The following is a 22,112-nucleotide window of genomic DNA, read 5'->3' on the forward strand; positions in this document are numbered from 1 at the left end:
ATGAGGGACCAAGGCCATGAAAGGATTTTGTATGTGGTTGCCGAAACCTTGAATCGAGCCTCATAACTGATGGTGTCCAGGGCAAGTAATGTGCATGCTCTGCCTAGCTCTTGTTAATAATCGAGCTGCAGTGATCTCCACCAGCTGGAGCCTCCAAGTTAACTTTAAGGAGAGACCTATGCAGAGTGCTTTGCAGTGGTCCAGTGCTGATGTTACCATGCTGTGGATCCAGGTGGATACGTCAGCCGTGTCATGGCAGGGGGCCGTCTTCTGGGCTAGGCTGAATTTGTAGAAGCCCTTTTTGGCAGCTGCCGTAAGTCGCTCCTCTCGCAGCAGTGCTGGATCTGGTATAATCCCCAGGCTCTTAACCAAGTCTGCAAGCGTCAGCTGAACTGCACAGAAAGTTGGGACACGGTGTCTTTCAGGATCTCTGCCTTCCCAGCCAGCATCTCCTCCATCTGGTCTGGGTTCAGTTTCAGTTTGTTTGCTTTCAACCAGCTGACCACAGTTGTCAGGCAGCAGTTTAAAACTTCTGCTGCATCACCAGGGGACTTCGATAGAGGAATACAGAGCTGGGCGTCATCCGCGTACAGTTGATAGCCAACTCTTAACGTAAAGTTTGATAATATTTTTGGTCCCGTGGATCCCCGCGAGATAACTCCCACCCTGAAGATAGCTGGTGCCCCACAGCAACTTCTTTAGTCCGTTCCATTTTATTTTAACCGTTCCAAGGAGTATGCATCTAGCAGCGACATCCCATTTGCTGCCTTAGTGTAGTGGCTTGCAGAAAGCTGTGAGCCAGAAAGTGCCCAGTTCAGCTCTCACCCGAGACTATTACGCGAGATGCTTTCTCAGCCTTAGCCCCACTTTGTGTGTAGCGTGGGGGTGAGGGCGGATAGCATGGGCTTGCCGTGACCTGGCTAGCCTGATCTCGTCAGATCTCAGATGCAGGCGGGTGGGTGGGCAGTACATGGGGAAAGGCACACGCACACCATGCAATAATGAAAATTCTCTGCACCGTAGATTTTTGTCTCCAGGGAAATATCGCAAGAAATTACCTAAAATGTCAGCACCAGATGCCACAAAAACAGAGCCATGCATGTTGTAGTTTCTGGCCTCCTCTGGGAAGGGGCTTTTGGTGAAGAAAATGGTCAGTAGGGGATGCTTTGCCTGTTACACGTTTGAAAAGGGAGTCTTTTTTTCTTCCTCTCCCTTCCAGCGGCCCCATGCGGGCCTACATCCTGGCCCACGAGGAAGCCATCTCATTCTGGAGGTCTCTGATGGGCCCCACGAAAGTGTTCCGTGCTCAGCACACGGACCCGGACTCCATCCGCGGGGCCTATGGCCTCACTGACACCCGGAATTCGGTGCATGGCTCAGGTGAGTCTGGAAGAGGCAGGCCTCGATGTGAGAAAAACTGATTTTTATTTTGTAAGTGTAGCTTTCAGTGAAAAATGCTCGCAAAGTGACTTGCACAGTGTAAGCCCTGTTAAGTGTGTGCCCTGCAGCACAGAGGTAGCCAGTTAAGCTAAGAAGCAACTACAGACGAGAGAAAGGTTTCGCGCAGTTCTGTCCTGTAGGAACCAGCCTGAGAAAACAAGGGAGGTAGGCCAGCTGCTGTTTTGTGCGGCATGCTATGCTGTCTGGACCTTGAAACTAGTGTGTGTCTTACCTGGCCCATTCTGTTCAGAGGAGGCTGCTCGGTACAGTTTGAGGGTGTCAGGGACACAGGAAAGCCAGCTGAGGGAAGGGGCTATCCATTTGTGAAGTCAATGGCCAGTCCTTCGAGCCCGGGACTACCTTTCTGACAGGCGGCAGCTCTGTCTCTGCTGTCTCCGGCAGGTAAGCCCTTTCTCAGCTGGGCTGCTGAGATGCAGAGAGTGAAACTCAGTCTTGGTGCTTGCAGAGGCTGTGCTCTGCTGCCAGATAATGTCTCTGTCTCCCCCCTCCCTCAGCTTATTTTGCTGCTTTTACTTTTGCCAGATGAAGGTTTTTAGTGAATTGAGAGGCAGGAGAGGGAGGAAGTATGAAAGAGTGCCTGGGTAAGCCTAGAGAAGAAGAGAAACTGTGTGGAGTATTGAAGCCCCCTCCCTGTTGTGCCCCCCCAGCCCCATTTAGCCACACTCAATCTTCAGAGATTGCACCAGCTACTAACCAGGCCTTTTCAGGCTTTGTAAGGCCTGGAAGCCTGTTTTGTCTCTTGGTTCTGAACCAGCAGAATGAACTTGGGGTTCTCCGAACACTCCATTGCAAGCTGGCTACCAGATTCTTCCTTTTCTTGCTGGAAAGGGTGCAGCCTGCCTGTAAGTGGGATGAGCTGTAATTTCAGGTATCTTGTGACGTGCAGTTATTACTAAGCGTGACCCTGTGTGTGTGCGGGGAGGAGGAGATGTTCTTCCTCGTAATGCCAAGGCAAAGGTCATTGCGTGGGGCCTGCATCTGCTCACATTTTCCTCCTCTCTGCTTCCATAGATTCCGTGGCATCAGCCAGGAGGGAGATTGCGGCCTTCTTTCCAGATTTCTGTGAGGAGCACTGGTACCAGCATGAGGAACCGCACCTGCGTGGTGGGCCAGTTAGCTACGATGTCAAGGCGGTGACTCACCATGTGCCCAGAGATGGACAGGCAGACGGCGAGGAGTTAAAGGCATCTGAGGAGGACAGGACTCACGCCAAGAGGCCTGCACGGAGCCAGCATCCTCTTCCCTCCAGCAAATGAGCCTCAGCAAGAAATTTGCTCCTATAGATTTAGGTCACCTGCCAGGCACAGAAGACTGCCACTGAAAACAGTTTATTGCTTATTGCTGGTTGGGTCAAAACACACATATTTGGGAATGCAAAAGAAGTACAGAGATCAGTTTCATGATGCCTTTCCACTCCTCTGCCCGTGCCAGATGAGGCTGCACGCCTTCTGTGTGCAGTCCTCCCAGGGACCCACCGTCCCAGCAGTGCGTCCAGTGCAGGGCAGCATCAGCGTGATCAGAATTTCAGAAAGGGGGGGCACTGGGACTGACCGTTGTCTGAAAGCCATGGCTCCGGCCTGTGGAAAACCGTGATCAGAGAGTTTCTCTGTAATTTGTTCCGCCTTTTTTCATCAGATTTGTTAACCAGAGACCGGGATCATTTTCAGAACTGTTACGTCTGGCGTGGACCTTTCATACCTGAACTGACTCCCGTGTGAGTGAATCTCCCACCCGTGCTGAGTAAAGCTGTGCAAGGGTCCTCTGGGCCTCTGAAGCAATGCCCGTGTTTGTACAAACGAAAATGGGATTGGCCTTGGGTGACCTACACCCATTGTGTGAGATTTCCTAACTTCTCTTTAATGGATATTTTGATCCAGAAACCGTGGTGAGGACTGGGTCTGCTGACAAGTCCAGAGCTGCTGCCTTCTGTGTGGGGTGGAAAGGAGGGGGGGCGTGTCACTGAGCGGGGAATCCTTAGATGCGCCCTTTTCACTTACATCTTGGCCACGGCAGGTCGCTTGGGAGGAAGACACGAGAGCTGGAATTAGGATTTCAGAACCTGGGGGGAGTCCAGCTGCGCAAGGCCGTTATCAGTCTAGCCCCAAATTCGTGTGTTTTAGGGCAGCCAGTTGAGTGCTTCTCTTGGTCTTGTTCCACTCGTGTTTGTGGTGTAAGAGATGAACATTGCTTTCAGTGGGCTTCGTCCGGAGTGGGTTTGCTCAGTGAGCGACTTGGTCGTTCCACTTCAGTGGCAGAGGGCAAGGACAGAGAGCACGGAGGAAGCAGGGGGCCCCCGCCCCGCCCCCAGGGCTATGCCAGTTCCCTCCCGTGCCAGAGACCATAGAAACAATTGCTTGTGGAGGGAGGCGCCTCTTTTCTTGGCAGATGGTCTCTCTCCTGCACTTCTCTGGTCCTGGGGGGCTCTTAGCCTCCCTTGGCAAGGGAGGCTAAATATAAGGGGGAACAGTTTTTGTGGTTTCCAGGAAGGATGTCAAAAGGGCAGTTGCACCATGTTATGGTTAGGAAGGAGGGGAAAGGTGACTTCCCTTGTTGGGAATCCCCCTTAGAGCAGGCATTCCCTGGAAAACAGCCTAGTGATCAGCGGCCACCCCTCAGATACCTCCTGTAACCTGAGAGTGCGTGCACCTCACGCACCCTTCCTTAAAGTCCAGACAGGTGTGTTCAGAGGGGGTAAAGAAGGCCTCTTTATCACGGCCCTTTGTATACCTGGGGAAATAGCATATCCTATATCCATGGGCTTGCTCCCATGTTTGGGGGTCTCCTGTGCTTTTTCCTCTCTCAACACCTGCAAAGGCTCTTCTCCTGTTTGTCCGCTCAGGATCTTTTCTCCCTGCTGTCTCGGCTCCCCGAGGTCCTTTTCCTGTCTCTCCTTCCAACTGGAAGTGAGCTGCACACTCTCAGTTTTGATCACTGCTGATTCATTCAGCACAGCGACAGCTGCCAGATTTGGATCTTCCCCTTGAAATGAAGAGAACTCCAAGTCCTGACCTGCCAACATTTCCTGTTTCGTAACTAAAACCACAAAACAAAAAAGAAAAACGTGTGTGTGGCGCATGGTAGTGTGCTGTGCTTCCCCCCAAAACTTTCAAAATCAGCTTTCCGTTTCTTACTGAGGATTTCTCAACAAAAAACCAACAAAGAAAAACGTGATTTCTCCACCAAAAGCAACGGGGGGAATCCCACACGGCTGCCAGTCAAATTGTTACAGTTAGGAAGGGGGGGGGGACTTCTCCCTGCTTGGAATTCCCTTAGACCAAGGTTTCCCTGGAAAGCAGCCTGGTACTTGGTTGCCACCACCCAGGGGACTCCTGAGAACATCTAGACCGACCCCCTGAGAAAGGGCCCTCCCAGCTCAGTGCTAGCAAAATAACTAAGTAACAGGGAGGAAACCCTGGAAAATACCTTCTAGCAAACCATGTTGTGATTTGGTGGTGTGGCCTGTAGGGAAGAGACAGAGAAATATCCCAGAGAAAATGTACTAAGAAAGCCGATAAATGTCTTTATAGAAAAGTGGTTTATTATAGAAAAAAGGGGGGAATGGTAGGTGGATTCCAAAGGGTTGGAAAGGGAACATGATACAAAACCCAGGGAAGAGCACACTGACACACAGTGCACAGCCTCCCAAATAAAAGCAACAATGTTGGTCTAACTCAGCTAAGTACACTTTATCTAGGTTGTAGCAGATTCCTCAGAGCATGTACAGAGTTCCTTCAGTATCAAGAGAATGGAGGGGTCTTGAATCCCTGGCCCACTGGTCTTGAGGTCTCCCGAAGTTCCAAAGCTGGGACCTAAGAAAAGTCCACAGCTCCCAGGTATTGATTTATGGGCAATGGAGTCTGACCTAAGCCAGCACCCTTGGTGAGATTCATTAGTGTATCTAACCAATCTCAAGCAAAGCTCCATCTCTGATGTCAGAAACTATTTCTACCAATCAGAGACTTACTATAGTATGGTGCTGCCATTTTAATGGCTCTCCATTTCCATGGCAAAACGAGAATCTGGCCCAAGCTGGTTGTCCTTTGTCAAAAAAGGAATTTTGGTGAGGTAGCCCCAGTGTGGAATGGAGGATCATGAACGCCCCCGTTTCCATCATGCGCCATCTTCCTGTGACTGGCTCTTCTGCACGTAGGGTGGCTGTAGCAGTTCCAGATGAACGCTTTCTTGCACATCTGTGAAGAAGGGGCTTAAGCAAGACCTGACATTTCCTAACCACTCGTGTTTCACCTTCCTCCTAACTGTCTTTGCATATTGCGTCAAGAAGCTCCTTTTATTCTAACCATTACTTGCGTAAGCCGTTTCCCTTCATGGAGCAAGAGACCTTCAGAGGTCCCTTGGCAAGCCTGACCACAAAGCTCTTATCTCTTGTTTCCAGAAGGTCTTCTAACAATAGGCTCTGCCCAGGAGGAACCAGGTGGGAAATCTGTGTCTTCGCCAGCTGGCCCCTTTCAGAGCTCGAAGTGTTCTCGATGCCACCCTCTGAGAGCCTTTTAAACTTCCTGAACCCAAATTGGTTCTGTGGTGCACAGTCCCTGAGCTGCTGAGGTGCCCTGGCCAGTTTCCTATTTTTAACCAGGCAGAGGACCCGTCAGCATATTCCATGATTGTTAAGAGAAAACAGTTGAATCAAAGGGTCGTGTATAAAGTCGAAATTCAGATAGGTAGCTATGTTGGTCTGCAATATCCTACTATATAATTCCCTTAACGTCTTTCAGATGATGCACTTTTACCCTGGTGCGCCTGCGTGGGCGCATGAGAATAAAAGGGTGCCATGGAACACCGCCTCCAGCAGTGGAGGGTCAGGCGAGTCTGCCCGGCCTCCTGCCACCAAGCTACCTAGCCCAGCTGGAGGAGGAGGGCGGCGCAGGAAGAGCGATGCACCTTCAGGTGGAGCCTGGCCGACGGGGCGTGACCGAAGCCCTGGAAGTCCTGCTGCAGCCGTGGTGCGCTGCTCTCGACAGAGCCGGGGCGACGGGGTGTGAACGATGCAGCTGCCACCCTGGGAGCCCCGCTGGAGGCGCAGCATGCCACTCTCGGCGGGGACGGGGTGGGGGCAGAGGCGAAGCGCCCATCGCCCTCAGAGCCCTGCCAGAGCCATGCCACTCTCAGCAGGGATGGGGCGACGGGGCGGAAGCAAAACACCTGCTGCCCTCCCCAGACTCCTCTTGGCCCCCTACCTGCCAATCCTCCCCAGACCCCTCCTGCCTCTCAGCTCTCCCCAGACCCCTCTTGCCCCTCCACCTGCCAGCCCTCCCCAGACCCCCCCCCATGCCAGCCCTCCCCAGCCCCAGCTTTCTAGAGTCCGTTGTATTTATTTGCACAATGGGCTTTAATTCTAGTAATAATAATATTCAATTTATGTACTGCCGTTCAGGACAAGTAAGCCCCTGCTCAGAGTAATTTACAAAGTATGCTGCTATTATTATCCCCACAATAATCCCCCTGTGAGGTGGGTGGGGCTGAGAGAGCTCTAAAAGAGCTGTGATTGGCCCAGGGTCACCCAGCTGGCTGCAAGCGGAGAAGCAAGACCGACATGATTTCTACAGTATCAGCTTTTGAGAGTCAAGTTTCAAATCTGACAAAGGGAGTTTTGACTCTCGAAAGCTTCTGCCCTGGACGTCGTGTTGGTCTTTAAGGGGCCACTGAACTCTAATCTTGCTCTCGTATAAAAGAGAGCACGTGGTGAACCAGGACACTCCAGGCTAGAAAGAAAGAGATTAGTGTTGCTTAAGACAAAAGGAGGGATCAAACAACAGTGCACAGAGGGTGATCGGTGTGACTAAGGAGCATCTCGGAAGGCCCAGGTGGGGCTGCCGGACCCTCTTCCTCATGCGTTTCCCGGGGACTGCCAAGCCCCTCCCTCCTGGATCCCACCTGCTTGCATTAACCTCCTCTCGGTTCTTCCATACTTCTCTTGCTTGCCTGTTCCTAATAAGTGCTGTTCCCATGGGGGGAGGTGGATCATAGAAACATAGAGCCGGACGGAACCCCCAAGGGTCATCCAGTCCAACCTCCTGCACGATGCAAAAAATTCACAGCTACCTAAATTCACAGCTACTGTTTTAGTCCCCTCTTGTCACAGACTCTGCCTGTTAATGGTATAGATTAAGGAACAGCGGGTCTCACATTTTCAGCAACCATGTTTGTTTCTTGCTGGGTCAGCACAGCTCGCCGTTCCATCCTTGAGAAAGAGAACCATGAACGAGTGGCCTTATGCCCAAAACTAAGTCTTGTGAGGAATGGAACAAACAGATCACAGTTCTGAAACAATTATTTCTATGGGGAATTCGCTTTCAACTTAGAGGCTCTTACCTCAAACCGTCAGAGGGAATGAATTGAATGGTTTTAATGCAGTCATGTCAGATTCACATAACTGGGCCTACATAAGGTAGCCAAATTTGCAAGGAAAGTATAAGGTTGCCACACCCCAAGCACCCCTGAATCTGTGGGTAGCGCGAGACTATCCCGTCTTTCTAAAAGAGCTGGTGAGAATCTTAGAAATTCTCTTTCATCTTTTACATTTAAGATAGGGTAAGAGACGACATGTATGTTTTTCTATTTCTAATTTCATTGACGTACACAAATGTTTTGTAATAAATAAAAAATTATATTTAATAACTTCAAGGGTGATTAGATTGATTTAAAATACAAGTCTTAAAAGATAGCATTGAGTGATTTTTGGCTGAGAGACAAGGTTTTCACTTGACACATGGAATAAATCAAGCTCTGTCCACTCTCCAGTTACCCTGTACGAGGCTAATGAAGAGAACAGTTTCTCAACACAGACCTGTGGTTTAGTGGTTAATCAGTTCCTTTTGAACAAACAAACAAAATCCCAGTTTCCACATGTTTTGAGAGAATTGCTTCACCCACCAATGTGCATGTGTGTTAATATTCCGCAACACTCCCAGTTCTGTAAGCATAAAAACCCCGGTGGGCTGCACAGAAGACGCTACCCTTGGAACAGGCTGCCATTCCTAGGTAAGACCATTGCTCTCTTTTCGCTGGGTTTTGAGAATCAAAAGAGCACTCGCTCCATTGCTTGCAAAAAGTCACATTTGCAGTCGCCATCAGTCGAAAGAGCCACACTGCTAGTGCAGAAGGCCCTGCAGGGGGAAGGATGGGGGAAGCACCTGACTGTCCCCTGCAGAGCCCGTTCCCGTGGATCTGGCCAGAAGCTGCAAGAGGCAGAGAGGTGGCAGAGAGGTGGCAGTAAAGGGCACTCTGGCACTCCCCTCCAGAAACCTGCTCAGGTCGGGCCACGCGTGTTCTGAAGGGAGGCTCCACGCTAGGGAGTAAAACCACCCCCACCCCACCGTTGGCCCGCTTGCTCCTTTCCTGGCGGTGCTGGTTTTACTCTCCTCTGGGTGCTGGGATAGAAGCACAGCGGCTGCAGAGAAGGGCAGCCCTTGTCAGAGAAGACCAGCCCTTCACTCCCACCCGTCGTCATGAGGCCCATGGCTGTCCAGTTCCTTCAGCGACGGCCGGAGAAACCTGCCAACACTGGGCAAGGGCCTTGCACGCTTTCCTGGAGTGTGGGGCAGGTGCCGTATGGCAGAGCACCATAGTTGGCAAGGCAAAGAGCCACAGGTGGCCCCTGATAAGGCACCGGATAAGGCCCGCTGATGCCTTATCCGGTGCCTGCCAAGAGTTTTCAGAAAGTGGGCATGGCCAGGTTGGCTCTTGCCAAGCATGACTTCTAAGATGCCACTGGAAATCTGTGCAGATTAAAATAATGTTGCTTTGTCCGCAGCTGCCTCCACAGTATTGATTTGACTCTCTCTCACACTCTTCTTTTCCAGTGTGTTTTTAAAATTGCCCCCTTTCTCCCTTTCGCTTGGACTTTTTCCTGTGTGTGTGTATTTGGCCATGCGCCTCCCAAAGCAGCCACATTGTGGTTGGCACCACCTCCTGTGGCAGCCATGTTGGGGTTGCACCCACCACCCCGTGTCAGAATCCCAAAGGTGCCTGCAGGCTCCAGAAGGTTGGGGTGTATAGCATTATCCATGCACATGACACTGTGCGTAGGAAGGAAAAAAGGTGGTTTCTGCCCTCAGGTGCTCAATCTTATTTGGGCTGTCTAATAACCCCACATGTGCTGTAAGACACTGGAAAGATGGGATGTGCTTAAAATCCACCTTCCTTCATGCCCCCTCCTTGTACCTGATCTGGCACGGGGCAGGCACACAGGGGTGGGGTGGGGTGGGGTCCTCCTTCCTTTCCATGCATCCAAAGGAGAGAAGGTAGACTGTTGCCTTCACCCAGCTGGATCAGCAAATGCTGTCTCCTGGCCAGTCTGCTGGGATGCAGTCTGGGAGTGGGGAATCCAACCTGGCTCTCCGGATTAGAGCCCTGCCACTCTTAACCATGACACCAAACTGGCCATTCAGAAGGTGAATGGCAGTTGTATGCACAGAGTGTAGCTTCCATTTGCCGTTCCAGGTTCCTTACCCTGGACTCAGTTTCTCCATGTCCTCCTGTGGCATCCTGCCGGTCTTAACCAGTACACCGAACTGGCAGAGAGAGCCTCTTCCTTCTTCAGGTGGGGTGGGGAGGGGAGATTCTCTGCCCCCCCCCCAGCCACTCCAAGGCTGGAGGGCACCGCATCAGCCTGAAGCAGCTTGCCTAGGAACCGTCCAGCCCCACAAGATGGATTGCACCTCCCAGAGCATTTTGTGATGGGAGAAGAACCAATGAGCTGCTGCATCAGCCCGGCACGGGGGGAGGATCGAGCTAGGGTTGCCAGCCTCCAGGTGGTGGCTGGAGATCTCCTGGAATTACAACTGATCTCCAGGTGACAGCGATCAGTTCACCTGGAGAAAATAACTGCTTTGGAGGGTGGATTTTATGGTATTATACCATTCTGAGTCCCCTCCCCTCCCCAAACTCCACCCTCTCCATGCTCCATCCCCCAAATCTCCACGAATTTCCTAGCCTGGACCTGCCAACCCTAGATTGAGCAGGATTGGAATCCAGGGGCACCTTGGAGACCAACAAGATTTTCAGGGTGTAAGCTTTTGAGAGTCAAAGCTCCCTTCTTCGGATACTAGAAATTCCTTCAGCGAAGTCATTGGGGCTCAAAGGAAACGGTGGCCTTGGCCATAAAAGCCCCCCCCCCTTGCCGTAAAGCCCCATCCGCTCTCAAAGAGAGAGCCAGGCAGGGAAGTGTGTGCCTTTTATTGTCATTAGCTTAAAATCTTGACAAAATATTGGGTGTGCCGTGCTCCCAGTGTCCAGAAGCCAGACTTCCAGGAGATGGGAGGCAACAGGCTTAGAAAAGAGTCCTCCCAGTGATACATTCAAACACCTCCAAGGGTTCAAGTATCTTTCTAAACCAACAGTTGTTGCAAAAAATACTGGTCACACACATATGTTTGTGCATTGTCATATTCCCAGATATTTGCTTTAGGGACAAACAATAATAACTTATCTAGTACGTAGAAAGAAAAAATCCTCACCCCCCCCCCCCCAAATGCAAAACAAAGGGCAGCTGCAGTGGTGAGACTTCCGGTTTGGCTAATGGCGGGCTGAAGCGGTCCAGGGAGCTGGACCGTCAAGAGTGACTGTTTCGGGCAGGCCAGGTGCTCCGATCACCGGCTGCCACTCCTCTCCAGGTAGGAGAGGAGCCAGAACGCTACAAGTTCCAGAGAGAGCGAGATCTCAGCGGGGGGGAGGGTCCAGGACGATGGATCCCCCACACTGCTTTGAGGTACTCTCGAAGAAGGATGAGCTAACATCTCTGCAGCACTCTCTGAGTCGCTGTTCGGCATAAGCCCGCCAGGACCCAAGCTTCAGAACCAGATTTGGCTAATGGGTAACGAAGGAGGCAGCACGAAAGACCCAAACGGAACAAATCGAGGTAAAAGATCTTTATCTGGCTTTCGGGTTTAAAAAGAGAAGGAAAATTTCTACTAAAAATGAAAATTGTGGACTGAGATGATAAAATAAGACAGGAGCAAGATATCTTGAAGGAAGATTTGAAATTTGAAAGATTATAAAGCGTAAAAGAAGAGAAAATAACTTTTGTTTATGCATACTTGCGGTTTGGAGCAAGATAGCCGGCTGTGAGAAAAGGGGAGGAGGTGGAGGAACGGCTGAGTAAACATCGCGAGAGAACGGAATGCAAGAAGAATTGCGAGCGGGACTGCCTAGAGAGGCTTGATTTGGAAAACAGGAAGAAGGAAGCAAAGCAGCAAAGAGGACCCTGAAGAAACAACGCGAGATATAGCAGCGAGAAGGCAAGAGGAAGGGGATATTCATTACTTTGAACTACTTTAAAGTTGCCACAGAGACTCTCTGCCCGATATCTGGTGAGATTAAAATAATACGAACATTTAAAGTAAAAAATAAAGAAGATGTCGGGGTGGGGGGAGAAATCTAGTGCAAATTTGAAGAGAGGGGAGAAGAAACGGCAGGCTGCTATGCGATCAGCTATAAAATCGCTGGGAGAAAAAGTTGTAGAGAGTCACAAAGCGTTGATACAACTTATTCGGGAAACGAACGAAAGTCTAATTAAAAGCATCAAGGATATAGTTAAAATAGTTGTGGAATTGAGTGATGAAGAGCAAGCAACTAGGCAGACAACTCAAGGAGAGGAGCAGGTGGCAGAAATTGAGTACGAAACAGCAGGATGTAAACAACAAAAACGCGAGAGATGAGGAGAAGCGGAGCAGTATTTGCAAGAAGAATTGAATGAAGATGCATCAGGATTTTTAAAGAATCAAGTGCAAGGATTAGCAACAAGCCTGAAAGAGAGAGCCATCCCCAGTTACTTCAAATGGAAGAAGCCATCAAGTGATAGAAGAATTCAAGTGAAGAAAGCCGAGAAAAGTAATATGAAGACAAGAATCAAGCAACAAGTGGGAGTTACTTAAAAGACTGAGGCCACAGTTTAAAGTCTGAAGAGTTTATTTTTCATTTCTTAGAATTGAGATGTATGTTGTTTTCAAGATTAAAAGTTAATTGAAGAAATTAGTAAATTAGGATAAATTGAATAAGGGAAATGTAATGTATAGTTAACTAGGTAACTGATACCAAATAAATTTATATATAAAATGGTAGAAGGAATTAAGAGGAAGGTTAAATTGCTAAAAGTTTTTTTTGTTTGCTTGTTTATTGGTAGGATGCAAATGAAATGTCGTGAGTTAAATGAAGAAATTAGCAAAATAAGACAAATGGAAAAATTGGGAAATGTAATGTAAAGTTAACCATGCAAATGGATAAAGAGAAAGGTTAAATTGTTAATTTTAATCTATAGTGCTATTTGGGAAAATATTAAGCTAAATGTATCTATATATAAAAAAATGGGAATTATAAATGAATGGTCTGAAGAAATGTATATGAGCAAAAGAAATATGTTTTGATGGCTTTTTTGATAGTTTATTAATAGTTACAGAATTGTATTAAGCAATGGTAAGTTAGGATTTTACCTCTAGTTAGTAGGGACAAATGAAAAGTAATATAGAACAAATGATAAGAAAATATGGGACCGTAGTGCTGTCGGGAGTCTGCAAAGAAAAGGGGGGAGAGGGAGGGGTTGGGATGCATCTAGGGATAAAAGGGGAAATGTATCTGTAAGATATGAATGAATTGTATGTCAACCCATCCAATAAAATTGTTATAATAAAAAAAAGGGGGGGGCAGCTGCAGTGGTAAAGAAGAGTATGCTCACGTGCAAAGGCAGGGGTGGGCAGCGAGGAAGCCAGGCTGCAGAGATGAATGCCTCCTCCAGTAGAGGAAAGCAGTAGAGAGGCAGCTGGGCCAGGGGGACTCCAAAGACCCTCTTCACCCTCCCCCCTTGTCTCTCCATAGGGTACAGTCAAGATGACCCGCTTTGCCAGCCTGCTCTTTTGCCTTCTCGGCAGCCTCCTTTCCAGCTCCTGGGTAGAAGGTAAGGCATGCCGGCATCTCCTTTAGCGTTGGGTGGCCGGAGGGTGTTCCTGGGCTGATTGTGCACAATGCACCTCCCTGAGATTCCTGACTCCCATAAGTCTGCAGTTAATGAGTTATAAATGGTGCCTTTGTGGCAGAGTTGCACCAACAGACAATGTCAGGGCCTGAAGTCCACACTTTGGACACATGGGGGTGCTATGAGCATAATAATTAAACAGAGAAAAAGGGCTCTGCTCTCTGGAAACCCTTTTTAAAAAGAATGTGTGTGATCTCACAGTGCAATCCCAGGCCGTGTGACGGCAGCATAAGCCTGTTTGTCCATTTGCACAAGATAAATAGCTTCATCCATACACACGAAGGTGCCTCCGGTCTGAGCGGACGGTGGTGAAACACATGCAGAATGGGAAGCGGGGAGAGGGGGGCAGAGGTACGCGCCACAATTGCAGCAGTGGGGGTGAAATGACATGTTTAGCCAGAGGCATGCGGGATTCCCTGGGCTAGGGTTGCCAGCTCCAAGTTGGGAAATTCCTGGAGATCTGGGGGGAGAAACCTGGAGAAAGCGGGGTTTGGGGAGGGAAAGGACCTTGGCATGGCATAATTCCATAGAGTCCACCCCCCAAAGTGGCCATTTTCTCCAGGTGAACTGATCTCTGTGGCCTGGAGACCAGTTGTCATTCCGGGAGATCTCCAGCCACTACCTGGAGGCTGGCAACCCTACCCTGGGCAAAGGGAGCCTCTTGGCAGGAGGATGGGTCACCAGTAAGGGAAGAGGTGGCCACAGCGTTTCAGCAACAAACCCAGAGAAGAAAAGCCAGGAGAAAGTTGGAACCAATCTTTGCTAGCATGCTTACGTTTGGCGCATTTTCTAATTTCACCATTCAAATTTTTGAAGGAGAATTTTCAAAACAAAATTCATAGTCACGTTCTGAATTTTAACCAAAATGCTAAAAATTGGATCTTTTGGACTTATTGGCATCTTTTGATTTTTTAAAATTATTTGGACAGGCTTCACGCGTGAAATGCCGTAACTAGCAATGTGGTATAATGTTAAAAGTGTTCGGGAAGACCCAGGTTCGAATTCCTGCTCTGCCATGGACACTTGCTGGGTGACCCTGGGCCAGTCACACATACTTAGCCTAACCTACCTCACAGGACTGATGTGAGGGTAAAATGTGGAAGGTAGTAGAACCAGGCACCCTGCTCTGAACTTCTTGGAGGGAAGGCAGGTTAAAAATATCAGATACTGAACATGGTTGAATGTCTTTTGTGGGGTTGCCAAACTCCAGGTGGGGCCTGGAGAGCTCCCAGAATTCCAATCACTCTCCAGATGACAGAGTTCAGTTCCCCTGGAGAAAGTGGCAACTTTGGAGAATGGGATCAATGGCATTATGCCCCACTGAAGTCCCTCCCCTCCCCAAACCCAGCCCTCCCCAGCCTCCACCCCCAAGGTAAAGGTAGGTAAAGTTAGTCCCCTGTGCAAGCACCGAGCCATTACTGACCCATGGGGGGATGTCGCATCACGACATTTACTTGGCAGACTTTTGTTAGGGGGTGGTTTGCCATTGCCTTCCCCAGTCATCTACACTTTTACCCCCAGGAAACTGAGTACTCGTTTTACTGACCTCGGAAGGATGGAAGGCTGAGTCAACCTTGAGCTGGTTACCTGAACCCAGCTTCTGCCAGGATCAAACTCAGGTTGTGAGCAGAGCTTGGGCTGCAGTACTGCCGCTGACCACTCTGTGCCATGGGGCTCTTCCCAACCCCCCAACCTCCAAATCTTCAACAACAAATTTCCTATCCCAGAGCTGATAATCCTAGTCAAGTATTTCCAGCGTGTGAGCTTTCCAGAGAGAAAGATCCCTTCACCTGAAGTTGTAATTGGGAAATTCTCTCTAGGCTCTTTGGAAAGCTTGCTGAGAGGTAGCCATGTTAGTCTATTGTTACCAAATAAAATTAGAGTCCAGGGGCACCTGATAGCTGCCCACCCTGCCCCACAGAGCTGCTTAATGCCTGATGGATTGCACAAGATGTGTGTGACTGTTTTAAACGGATTTTATTGATTGATGTTTTAATCTATTCTACCATGGTTTTTTTTATTTATTTATTTTGGGATCCACCGTGAGTCTGCTTGCAGGAAGAGCGGAATATAAATTTAGTAAAATAAAATAAATAGAGACTAAAAACATTCATTTCCATATTACCTTTCACGAATCTCAGCTATACGGGGTTTCTCGGTGAGAAATGATGCTAAAAGCCTGCCGGTCTTGCCTACTTCCCACCGCAATATGCAACTTCAGGGGGATTCTGGGTTTTCTGTCATTCTCACCCTCCAGTCACCCGGACAATGGGGAGAGTACATGGTGGCCAGGTGAGCTGAGCACACACCAGGGAAATTGCTTTTCCAAGGCTGGTTTGGGTGGTTTAAGAAAGGGAGGAAGGATGACCCAGGAAACTACAGGCCGGTCAGTCTGACTTCTGTGGCTGGGAAGATATTAGAACAGATTTTAAAGGGATCAGTCTGTAAGCATCTGAAGGACCGCTCAGTGATCCGGGGAAGTTAGCATGGTTTTGTTCCTAACAGATCCTGCCAGACCAACCTGGTTTCCTTCTTTGATCGAGTGACCAGCTTGCTGGATCGGGGGAACTCTGTTGACGTGATTTATCTGGATTTCAGTAAAGCTTTTGATAAGGTCCCCCATGACATTCTGATGGGCAAACTGGAAGACTGTGGAGTAGACTATAGGACAGTTTGGTGGATAGGGAACTGGTTGGAGGACTGCACTCAAAGAGTGGTGGTCAACAGCGTTTCATCAGATTGGAGGGAGGTGTCCAGTGGGGTGCCGCAGGGCTCGGTTTTGGGCCCAGTACTTTTCAATATTTTTATCAATTATCTGGATGAAGGAGTGGAAGGGCTGCTCATTAAATTTGCTGATGATACCAAATTGGGAGGAGTAGCAAACACCCAAGAAGATAGAATTAAAATTCAACAAGACTTGAATACTCTGGAGAAGTGGGCAGCTGTGAATAGGATGCAATTCAACAAAGACAAGTGCACAGTATTACATCTGGGCCACAAAAATGGGAAGCACAAATACTGGATGGGGGATACGCTTCTGGGCAGTAGTATATGTGAAAGGGATCTTGGGGTAAGAGTGGACTGTAAACTGAATATGAGCAGTCAGTGTGATGCAGTGGCAAAAAAGCCTAATTCAATCCTGGGTTTTATCAAAGGGGCCATAGCATCGAAATCGCAGGAGGTCATAGCCCCTCTCTATACTGCCTTGGTCAGGCCGCACCAGGAGTACTGTGTGCAGTTCTGGAGGTCTCACTTCAAAAAGGATGTGGACAAAATCGAGAGGGTGCAGAGGAGAGCGACGAGAATGATCAGGGGTCTGGAGACTGAGCCCTATGAGGAAAGGCTGAGGGCCTTGGGAATGTTTAGTTTGGAGAAGAGGAGGTTGAGGGGGGACATGATTGCTCTCTTTCAATATTTGAAAGGCTGTCATTTGGAGGAGGGCAAGGAGCTGTTCCAGTTGGCAGCAGCGGGTAGGACGCGAAGCAATGGGCTAAAACTACATGCACAAAGGTACCGGCTGGATATTAGGAAAAACTTTTTCACGGTCAGAGTAGTTCAAAAGTGGAATCAGCTGCCTAGGGAGGTGGTGAGCTGCCCCTCCCTGGCAGTTTTCAAGAAGAGGCTGGATGAATACTTGTCAGAGATGCTTTATGCTGATCCTGCACTGGGCAGGGGGTTGGACTAGATGGTCTCTATGGCCCCTTCCAACTCTATGATTCTATGAAATGCTGCCTACCAAACCTCCTGATGCAACAGGAAGACGAGTAGAGCTGGAGATCCCATCTGTGATGGTGGCTTCAGCCGCAGGCATTGTTTTACACAGAAGGGGCCAGAGGGTGGGCAGTACTTTGCTTGCTTCCTCTCAGCTGTGTCTTCCAGACCCCACAGGTTACCGTTCATGCCAAGAATGTTCTCAAAAGACCCGCCATTTCTGGACAGCAGGAAAGTAAGGCCAGGCAGACAGCAATCATCGCGTAGCGTTCGCGGAAGGGGAGCCCCTTGGCCAGGCAATGCTTCCTTTCTGCCTCATGATGACCATCTCACAGCAATGCTGGCTCTGTGAGCCTGGGCAGATCATGAGGGGGAGGGCAGGAGGGGTTACATGTGTGCTTAGTTCTTGTGGCCCCTTCTTACATGCCCAGGGTAAGGCCAATTTCCCCCAGGCCAGTTCGGCTAGGGATGCTGACAGTGTTTTGTCATCTTCTGGGCATGGAGTAAGGGCCACTGGGTCTGCGTGTATGTGTGTGTGTGTGTGGGGGGGGGGGTATTTGGGAATTTCTTGCATTTTGCAGGGGGTTGGACTAGATGACCCAAGAGGTGCCTTCCAATCCTCTGATTCCATGATTCATTGCTCTCTCCTTTCTTGTTTTTCCACAAGCCCAAACATCTCGCTGTCCTGCAGGCACTTACTCCTTCACTGATGGCCAGGAGAAGTTTTGCTATGAGTTCCATGAATATCTGTTGCCGTTTGAGGATGCCGAGGTGAGTTACAGCAATGGCCAGAGGCCGAGGCCATCGAGAGATCAGAGGGCGGGGAAGGGGCCATCCACCCTCCTGGCTAGTGTCAGACTATGGCATTCCAGGCCTGGTAGTCTGCCTCACCCCTTACTGCAATTCGACAAGGTCTTTTGATTTCAAAAGGTTTATTGTGAAAGACAGCATTCAAGCCCAGATGTACATGTTCCAGGATTAGAGATCCTGGCCGAGCAAAGCGTTGTTAGGAATGACTCACAGAACGAAAGTTGTTACATCTCACACTCCCTGAGCCCAGCCTCCACACACCCCTGAGTTCACACAGCAAAACTTCTCACAGGAACGCGGAGCTGGCCAAGGTCGAGACGACAGATAAGACAGCATCCTTTCCCATGGAATCAGCTCCTTGCAGGTGGTGGGGCCTAGAGGGAAAGAAGACTAAACACTGCAGGATTAAACATGGCGTTACTCAGGTTAGACAGACTCTGACAGCTAAATCCAGCAGCTGCCGCAGTTCTGCCTGTGTGAACGTCGCCTTTCCTTCCACTCCTATGGAGACGCTGTGGGCACCGGCTGGTCTTGTTGTCAAGGCCGCTGTTAGGGAAGGGCGAGGTGCCCAAGTACACCAGATGTGAACGTTTGTGCCCTGCCTCAAATCGCGATGTGGTGCAAGTCTGCTCAGAGGGAGAACTGGTGGGTGAGTTCAGGATTCATCCCACCCTAAAGGCCATCTGCCATGCCTGCACGAAACAACAACAACAACATTCAGTTTATGTATCGCCCTTCAGGACAACTTAGTGCCCACTCAGAGCGTTTTACAAAATGTGTTGTTATTATCCCCCCTTCTTACTTGCTCAGGGTAATGCCAATCACTACTTTGGGGTCAGGTAGCGATTTTCCCCAGCCCGGTTTGGCTAGGGATCCTGGCAGTGTTTTGCTATCTTCTGGGCATGGAGCAAGGGTCACTGGGGGTGTGTAGGGGAAGGGGAGGTAGTTGTGAATTTCCTGCACTGTGCAGTGGGTTGGACTAGATGACCCTGGAGGTCCCTTCCAACCCGTTGATTCTGTGATTCTATCCTCACGACAATCACCCTGTGAGGTGGGTGGGGCTGAGAGAGCTCTGAGAGAGCTGTGACTGACCCAGGATCATCCAGCTGGCTTCAAGCAGAGAAGTGGGGAATCCAACCTGGCTCTCCAGATTAGAGTCCTGCCGCTCTTAACCCCTACACCAAACTGGCCATTCAGAAGGTAACTGGCAGTTGTATGCACAGTGTGTAACTCCATTGTCTGTTCCAGGTTCGTTGGCCTGGGCTCAGTTTCTCCACATCCTCCTGTGGTATCTCTGGAACGCACAACTTAGTGACTGTTAGGGTTGCCAGCTTCCAGGTGGTGGCTGGAGACCTCATGAAATTACAACTGATCTCCACACCACAGAGTTCAGCTCCCCTGGAGAAAATGGCTGCTTTGGAGGGGGGGCTATCTGGCTTTACACATTGCTGAGGTCCTTTCCCTCCCCAGACCCCACCATCCCCAAAGTCCATTCTCAAAGTATCCAGGAATTTTCCTAGAGGGGGTTGGCAACCCCATGAAGGAGGACCCTTCTGAGCAGGTGTTTGTCTCCAACAGGCCATATGTCAGAACAGGAACGGCGGTCACCTGGCCTCCATCACGAGCGACACTCAGATGAGGGAGGTTGGTGGTTACGTGTCTCGGGCGAACCGGGCCAGGAGTGAGGCGTGGATTGGCCTGCGCCGGAGCCAGAACTCAGACATGGTGAGAACTTGCTGCTCGTTCTCCAGAACTTACTCCCAGCCTCAGGCCTTCCTCCAAGCCAGGCCTTAGGATAGCAGAGGTCCATCAGTGGCTATTAGCCACAGGAGATAGATGGTATTCTCTTTGTGGGGAGGTGGTGCTCTGTTGTCTTGGTGCTGGAAGGAAGGCAGTGGGAGGGCTTCTGGTGTCCTGGCCTCACTGACAGTCCTTTAGATGGCACTGGATTTCTAGCCACTGTGTGTGACAGAATGTTGGACTGGATGGGCCACTGGCCTGATCCAACATGGCTTTGCTTATGTTCTTATGTTCTTATGCTTGCCTTTGTGAGCAGCGCAGCTGGTATTTCCCACAGTCCGTGCAGCCGTGTGGCACGAGTGGTACAGGGTTATGCCCCAAAGGATCCTCTAGGGAGCTGGGAACCAGCCTGCCACGTCTATCGCACCCTCTCGAGTGCATTGCTCAAGAGCCAGAAGGTGGCCCCTCCCCGACCCCTCTTTTCTTCCCCAGAGAATCCTGCTTAGCCAGTAGGGGAACCTTCAAGGCGTTTGCCAGGAGGGACGTCCCGCACCGGTACTCGCCTTTGAGTGAACTGAGAAGTTGATCAAACTGGAACAAAGAGGAAAGGGCCCAGCCCTCAGCCCCCTGAATTCGGCTCCAGGGCCCCAGGCTTTGCCTGGCACTCGCTCCTCGAGATCCTGTCCTGGGACCGGCTGTGAAGGATCGATCCAGGCGTTAGTTCTACAGATCCTCTGTCAGCTCCCAGGGAGGCCTCTTGGAGAGGTGGCGGCTGTCCCACTCCGGAGCAGCTGAACTGGACATCCTGGGCAATGCCTGGGGAAAGACCCAAGGTGAAATTCTGCACCAAGAAATGAAAATGTGGCAGAATTTCAGAAGCTGAGTTCAGTGTTTTGAATTTTTAATATAGATTTACTTTTGAAATGCAAATTTTATACATGCTTTAAAGAAAAAAACCTTAGATCATATATTGATGAATTTATGGCAATGGGTTGGAATTTGTCTAAAGAAGTCTGTGCATCTGGGAGAGGGGAGAGTTTTTTGCCAGTTCCCCTCCGTCTCTATCTCCTCCTCCTGCGTCACCTGGAGATTTCCCATCCGCAGGAGGAGACTGGGAAGCCACGCGTTCAGGCACGGATATCCTTCCTCACAGAAGCTTTAGGCGGGATGCAACCCAACGATGCTAGGTTTGCCACCTTGAAATCTTTTCCAGTTTTACACTCTTCAAAGTAGCCACAACTAACACACATGGCCTCTAATGTTAGAAAAGCAATTGAATTAGGGAGATGAGTAATAGATGTGTGCAAGCACATTGGCCTGCTCTAAACTCATGTAAGCAGTAGCACCAGTTGGGAGTGCTAAGTGTGGGGAAGTCCCTACTGACTGACATGCCCTTTCTCTGCCCCTCAGTACCGTAGCTGGCGGTGGACGGATGGATCCCCGTTCTCGTACACCAACTGGCTCGGTGGAACTCCCAACAATATTGGCGGGCGGCAGAACTGCGTTGTCCTCACCCCTGGATCAGGTCAGGAAGGACATTCTCTCCTATGGCATGAGGAACAGAGACTGGATTTCTACCTTGATGGGGGCAGGATGAAGGGAGGGCCTTGCTTTCTTCCTGGGGAGGCAGGAAAAGGAGGGGGTGGAGCAAACAGCTCAACCCCTGGTGCTGTGGAGGGCCGAGCCGCTGGAGGAATCCCTCTGAGGAGCGTGGGGCTGCCCACCGGTCAAGGTTGGCTGCGAAGCTGGCATTCGGTTTCCTGTGTTGTAGCCCACTCTTCCCCCTGCTTTCCTCAAGCCATGCTGAATTGTGTGGCGAGGGACATGTCCGCATTCTCAGCCGATGTTTCACTCACCCTTGTTTGCCTTTTAGGGTTTAAGAACTGGGACGATGCCACCTGCAACTACGGGAGAACTTTTCTCTGCAAGTGGAGAGCATCTTAGTCCAGGCGCTCCGGGTATGCAGGGGAAGCTCAGCGCCTACTTGGAAGCAAGTGACACCTGCAAGAGTTCCCTCCTGCACCTTCTGGACAGAGACCTTTCCCCACCTGCACCGTCTCTTCACCAGGGGCCGCCTTGGTCTCCACCTCAGGCATGCCGATCCCTTCAGCTCTGCCTGAACGTCACGGGGCTTCCCTTTCCTGCCCTTCTTTGCTTGCTAATAAAGGTTGCCAGAAGCCTCTGGTCCTCTGTGATCGTTCCTTCCACCCCAGGAGAGGGGACTCCTGCTCCTTTCATGAGCCCCTCTGGCAGGTCTTTGTTCTGTGGCCCAATGTGAAAAGGTGCCACTTGCCACTTGCCGCTAGAGCCACAATCATTGCTTGCTCTGGGCCACCTACAGTGCGAAAGTCAACAAAAGCACACCCCATGTAGGACACAGAGGGAAGTAATGGGTGGGATGCCT

General features: G+C 50.1%; 3 protein-coding genes across 5 annotated transcripts in view; 2 read left to right on the forward strand and 1 right to left on the reverse strand.

The window, feature by feature from the left end:
- Positions 1-5,831, forward strand: part of NME6 (NME/NM23 nucleoside diphosphate kinase 6) — a 10,000-nt gene extending 4,169 nt beyond the window's left edge. The window contains exons 5-6 of the mRNA XM_054989102.1: positions 1,220-1,380; positions 2,473-5,831. Of these exons, the coding sequence (XP_054845077.1) occupies positions 1,220-1,380; positions 2,473-2,717 (406 nt within the window). The 3' untranslated portion in view covers positions 2,718-5,831. The remainder of the gene's footprint in view (positions 1-1,219; positions 1,381-2,472) is intronic.
- RABL2B (RAB, member of RAS oncogene family like 2B) overlaps positions 1-11,674 on the reverse strand; it is a 25,018-nt gene extending 13,344 nt beyond the window's left edge. The window contains exon 1 of the mRNA XM_054989100.1: positions 11,517-11,674. The gene's annotated coding sequence lies outside the window, so the exon portion shown is untranslated. The remainder of the gene's footprint in view (positions 1-11,516) is intronic.
- On the forward strand, positions 8,352-21,888 carry LOC129336103 (lithostathine-like). 3 transcript variants are annotated; one of them, XM_054989104.1, is made up of 6 exons: positions 8,352-8,460; positions 13,291-13,369; positions 17,826-17,929; positions 19,547-19,693; positions 21,119-21,233; positions 21,582-21,888. In XM_054989104.1, the coding sequence occupies exons 2-6, from the start codon at positions 13,303-13,305 to the stop codon at positions 21,650-21,652; spliced, it is 504 nt and encodes a 167-aa protein (XP_054845079.1). In that variant the 5' UTR covers positions 8,352-8,460; positions 13,291-13,302; the 3' UTR covers positions 21,653-21,888. The 3 variants fall into 3 exon arrangements, with proteins under 3 accessions (XP_054845079.1, XP_054845081.1, XP_054845080.1); XM_054989106.1 differs by lacking the exon at positions 8,352-8,460 and adding an exon at positions 11,025-11,338; XM_054989105.1 differs by lacking the exon at positions 8,352-8,460 and adding an exon at positions 11,674-11,789.
- Positions 21,889-22,112: the final 224 nt, after the last annotated feature.

The sequence above is a fragment of the Eublepharis macularius genome, chromosome 9, assembly GCF_028583425.1.
Source record: "Eublepharis macularius isolate TG4126 chromosome 9, MPM_Emac_v1.0, whole genome shotgun sequence".
Taxonomy (NCBI): domain Eukaryota; kingdom Metazoa; phylum Chordata; class Lepidosauria; order Squamata; family Eublepharidae; genus Eublepharis; species Eublepharis macularius.